Genomic DNA, 4,849 nt, shown 5'->3' on the forward strand with positions numbered 1-4,849 from the left:
CACCAACGTGGCAGCGCCCATAGCGGTTGTGTGTGGAATTGCACATGATTAACTAAAATGACACTTATTACAATGAGAAATTAAAGATACAAAAATAAAAATTATGTTGGGGTGCCTCTTTTCTTATTGTTTTTATATACATTAATAACTTGTTTTTCATCCCTTTACAAAAGCTGCTGTACAGCTTATCTCTGTCTAAAATGAAAATTTCTTTCCATCCACTTTCTTTACACCCTTGACCCTTAGTGGGGTCAGGAGATGCTGGTGCTTCTCCAGCTAACGTTCCGTGCGAGAGGCGGGGTCACCTGGACAGGTCGCCAGTCTATCGCAGGGCAACACAGACAGACAGGACAAACAACCATGCATTTTATCTGCTGGATTCTGTTTTCATCCACTTCAGCTACATGTATTTGTTTTGTTCACCATACCATACCAACTTTATTTATAAAGCACTTTAAAACAACTACAGCTGATACAAAGTGCTGTACATTAAAACACAACAATAATAAAAATAAATAAATAAAAACTCTTACAGTTTAAAAACAAACATACAATTTAAAACTTGATCCTGCTGGAGTTGAAAGCCGAGTAAAATAGATGGTTTTAAGACGAGCTTTAAAAGTGGACAGTGAAGGGGCCTCTCTGACCTGCAAAGGCAAGTCGTTCAGTAACTTAGGACCCATGACAGAGAAAGCCCTGTCCCCTCTGAGCTTCCTTCTGGACCTCGGTACCTCCAAAAGCAGCTGATCTGTGGACCTGAGAGACCGATGGGGTATGAATATCATCATACTAGACTGAACTTTACTGGTTTACTGAAGTCTTATAATGAAACATTCTTTTTAATAAACCTGTAACACTTTTTTCAGCTAATGTTTTTAACATTTATACTACATTAATATAAGCATAACTAAAAGTCAACAACATAAACAGAAATGAAGGTATTAAAGCTGAGGTAATTTAATCCATATTTACCTGAAATTAAAATAAAGATCGTGTTCATTTTGTCCAGAACCTTCTTCGCCTTTTCAGCTCTTTGTTCTCTGATGGTATGCAGCAAGTTTCAACCTGCAAAATCAAATCCTGGAGGTGGAGGGACTTGCTATCGTTTAACATTTCTTGTTTTGGCTTCCTGTTCTTTAATGATTTGTATCATATTAAAGCACTATTGTCAACAACCTGTCATGAAATCATCTCTTGAAGGAGCCCAAAGTAGCAAAATTATCAGCATGGATCTCTTTCTTTTATTTGACTATTTTCTGGGTCATTTTAAAACATCTGCAGTAAAATTTAGCATTCTTGTTAAATGTAAAAGTAAATACACAAAAGTTTGTTTTGAGCAGGTCTTTGAATTGTCTTCATGGAATATTTGCTGCAATTTCCACTGAATGTGCACAGAATTTTTTTTTCTTTGTTAAGCTGCAAACAGTGTGTTTTCCTTCTCTATTTTCCATAAATGTGGAACTGCCTATGCAATAAGTTTTATATATTTTCCTAGTCCTAAAGCTTTGTTTTTATTTGTTCTAAAATCTACATGTGAAAGTAAAATTATGGAAGATTTACCCATAAAATACGTTAACTTAAAAGAAATGCCATTTATAAGTGATGCAGTTAGCAGGATGTCATTAGACAGAAAACTTTTTCTCTGAAATTGATGCATTGTTTGATAACTAGGATGAACTGGAATGTAAGTTTGTTTAGATTGAAATTGTTGCTATATAAAAAAATAACACTGAATTGACTGAAAAGGAATGGAGAGAGTACAGAGCCCTGTGGTTCTCCTCTGCTGCTGACCACCTGGTCAGTCACACGGTCCTACATAAAACACCAAAAAATTACCAAAATACTCTCAGATTGCAAAGCCTACATTTGGGAATCAAATCATCGTTTCAATGTCCCTCTGTCCAGTTCCTCAGATCTCTGTCCAGTTCTGTCTGGTTCTGTCCAGTTCTGCCTGGTTCTGCCCGTCACAGTAAGCCCAGTTCGCTGCTCAGATACGGGTCGTTGGAGCAGAGGGCAGAAGTCATTCTGGAGCTGGCCTCCGCTCCCTTCTTCCTCACCGTGTCAATCAGCTCTCGGGCTTTTTCTGCTCTGGGTTTGGTTCTGATCTGGTCCGCCTCAGCGTCTGATATCACCCTGCAGTGCTGCAGCTCGTCCAGCAGTTTGTCCAGAACCGGGTTGGACACGTGATCGATGAAGTCCGGCCGGACGCTTCTCAGCTTCTCCTCTGCTGACAAACTTTCCCCAAGTCGCCTTTGGACCGCCGGATCAGGAGAGGCTGGAGCTGGAGACGGAAATGAGACGACAGGAAGCAGGAACATCCAGAATCATTCAGAAACATCTAGAAACATCTAGAATCATCTAGAAACATCTAGAAATATATAGAAACATCTAGAATCATCTAGAAACATCCAGAATCATCCAGAAACATCTAGAAGTATCCAACTCTGAGTTTCCACTGGAATATTACAAACATCTCTAAACATCAGAATGTGATGAAAAAGTTTTCTGTCCCTCAGTTCAGAAAGTAAAAGTTATGTTACATAGATCTATAACACACAGAGTGAATTATTTCCCATCTTTATTTCTTGTAATGTTGATTACAGAGAATGAAAACCCAAAATGAAATTTATCAGAACATTAGAATATTGCATCAGATCAATAAAATATGATACTTTAAACAGAAATGTCAGGTTTCTTAAAGCTGGGAACGTTTCTCTGCCGTCAGTCTGGGCTCCTTCTACTTCCTGCATCACTGCAGCATGGCATAGAAACCAGCCTCAGGTTCTGCTGAGGTTCTGGAAACCCAGCATGCTCTGACAGAACCTTCAGCTCATCTTCATCGTCGGTTACTTTGTCTCTTCTTCCTCTAATTCTCCACAGATCCTATGAGGTTCTGGTCAGGAGAGTTTGCGGGCCAATCAAAATAAAATATTCCTCAGAATAAAAATAAGATTTTCTTCTTTAAGAGCATTTCTAACAAGCTGTGGATTCAACCATATTTATTCATGATGCTGAAAAGTTAAAAACATTCATTGTCAGAATTCAAAGATTCAGGATAAATGATGTGATTATCCTGCAAATCCAGCTAAGGACCAGCAGGGGGCAGACTTTCTATAAAAACAGCTGAATGTTGAAACCAAACAGCTTCAGCTGGGTTTTCTTTACTGTTTTTCAGTTCATATCAAGATTTCTTTTGTCTGTACATAAAGTATCACTTAATTAATCCGTACCAACACACACCTAATATACATTAAACTGAGTTATTATAATAAATCCTGATTCTTCTGTCCGTTTCTCCTGCAGGCAGCTGAAGCGAACAGCATGAAGCCTCTACATTAAGCTAGCAGATGGTTTGTGTACCTGGCAAGTGCAGGGCGTAGTCCCAGACGTTTTCCTCTTCCGGACTCCGGACCATCACAGTCACGTCCTCCGTTCTCGTCGGCAGTGTGATCTCAAACGTGGCGTGGTAATTTGGTCCGTAGTTCTCAAAGAACTGAGCTGTCTGCAAGAAGACGGGAATCTTACTGAGTATTTTAGCTCCGAGTGAGCAGATGGCGGGTCAGAAACTGACTTTGGGTTGGATGGTGAGGCCTGACGGGTCGCTGTGGAGGCAGTAGGGTTTCCCTTTGTGGAAGGAGCAGAAGGACGGAGCCGGGATGAACTTGGAGCCGGTGTGCTGCTCTTTCACCTTCAAACCAGAACCATTTGTTAATTTTAAAAGAAACAACCTGGATCAGCTTTATCCTCTTTAAGTTATCGGGTTAAAGCTTCACATCCGGCAGAGGAACGTTGCTGGGCAGCAGAATCACACTGAGGATGCTGAGAGGTCGCTGCAGCCGTCTCAGGAACAGCAGAACTTGGCCCCGAATCGGCTTGGTCAGGAACTTCTTGATCCGGTCCAACACGACGCCGAAGCCAGAGAGATGCGAGACGCTCACCACCACATGGGTTTCTGTGACCTTCAGCGGCGGAATGACGCTCATCCCATCATCAGTGATGTGGCCGACCAAGAGGCAGTCAGGCAGCAGGGCTGTGGGGTGACAGAAGCACAGGTCCATTAGAGAGGAACCGGAGAGAACAGAGGAACCAGAGGAACTGGAGGAACCAAAGGAATCAGAGGAACTGGAGGAACCAAAGGAACCAGAGAAACCAGAGGAACCAAAGGAACCAAAGGAACCAGAGGAACCAGAGAAACCAGAGGAACCAAAGGAACCAGAGGAACCAGAGGAACCAGAGAAACCAGAGGAACCAAAGGAACCAGAGGAACCAGAGGAACCAAAGGAACCAGAGGAACCAGAGGAACCAGAGGAACCAGAGAAACCAGAGAAACCAGAGGAACCAGAGGAACCGGAGGAACCAGAGGAACCAGAGAAACCAGAGGAACCGGAGGAACCAGAGGAACCAGAGGAACCAGAGGAACCAGAGAAACCAGAGGAACCGGAGGAACCAGAGGAACCAGAGGAACCAGAGGAACCAAAGGAACCAGAGAAACCAGAGGAACCAAAGGAACCAGAGGAACCAGAGAAACCAGAGGAACCAAAGGAACCAGAGGAACCGGAGGAACCAGAGAAACCAGAGGAACCAGAGGAACCAGAGGAACCAAAGGAACCAGAGGAACCGGAGGAACCAAAGGAACCAGAGGAACCGGAGGAACCAGAGAAACCAGAGGAACCAGAGGAACCAGAGGAACCAAAGGAACCAGAGGAACCGGAGGAACCAAAGGAACCAGAGGAACCGGAGGAACCAGAGAAACCAGAGGAACCAGAGGAACTGGAGGAACCAAAGGAACCAGAGGAACCGGAGGAACCAAAGGAACCAGAGGAACCGGAGGAACCAGAGAAACCAGAGG

General features: G+C 43.1%; 2 protein-coding genes across 3 annotated transcripts; one reads left to right on the forward strand and one right to left on the reverse strand.

Annotated features, from left to right (window-relative positions):
- Positions 1–1,411: 1,411 nt before the first annotated feature.
- On the reverse strand, positions 1,412–4,204 carry LOC103132638 (uncharacterized). 2 transcript variants are annotated; one of them, XM_016667493.1, is made up of 5 exons: positions 3,774–4,204; positions 3,572–3,688; positions 3,361–3,502; positions 1,962–2,281; positions 1,412–1,931 (listed from the first exon to the last, which is right to left on the reverse strand). In XM_016667493.1, the coding sequence occupies exons 1-4, from the start codon at positions 4,056–4,058 to the stop codon at positions 1,965–1,967; spliced, it is 861 nt and encodes a 286-aa protein (XP_016522979.1). In that variant the 5' UTR covers positions 4,059–4,204; the 3' UTR covers positions 1,412–1,931; positions 1,962–1,964. The 2 variants fall into 2 exon arrangements, with proteins under 2 accessions (XP_016522979.1, XP_007544498.1); XM_007544436.2 differs by having other exon boundaries at positions 1,412–2,281; positions 3,774–4,200.
- Positions 4,205–4,323: 119 nt separating this feature from the next.
- Positions 4,324–4,821, forward strand: LOC103132639 (sporozoite surface protein 2-like; the record flags this gene model as incomplete). The annotated part of the gene is made up of 2 exons (XM_007544437.1): positions 4,324–4,392; positions 4,606–4,821. Coding segments are annotated over 2 exons (285 nt in total), but the record flags the coding sequence as incomplete, so codon positions are not given.
- Positions 4,822–4,849: the final 28 nt, after the last annotated feature.

This window comes from Poecilia formosa, unplaced genomic scaffold (genome assembly GCF_000485575.1).
Source record: "Poecilia formosa unplaced genomic scaffold, Poecilia_formosa-5.1.2 Scaffold1179, whole genome shotgun sequence".
NCBI lineage: Eukaryota > Metazoa > Chordata > Actinopteri > Cyprinodontiformes > Poeciliidae > Poecilia > Poecilia formosa.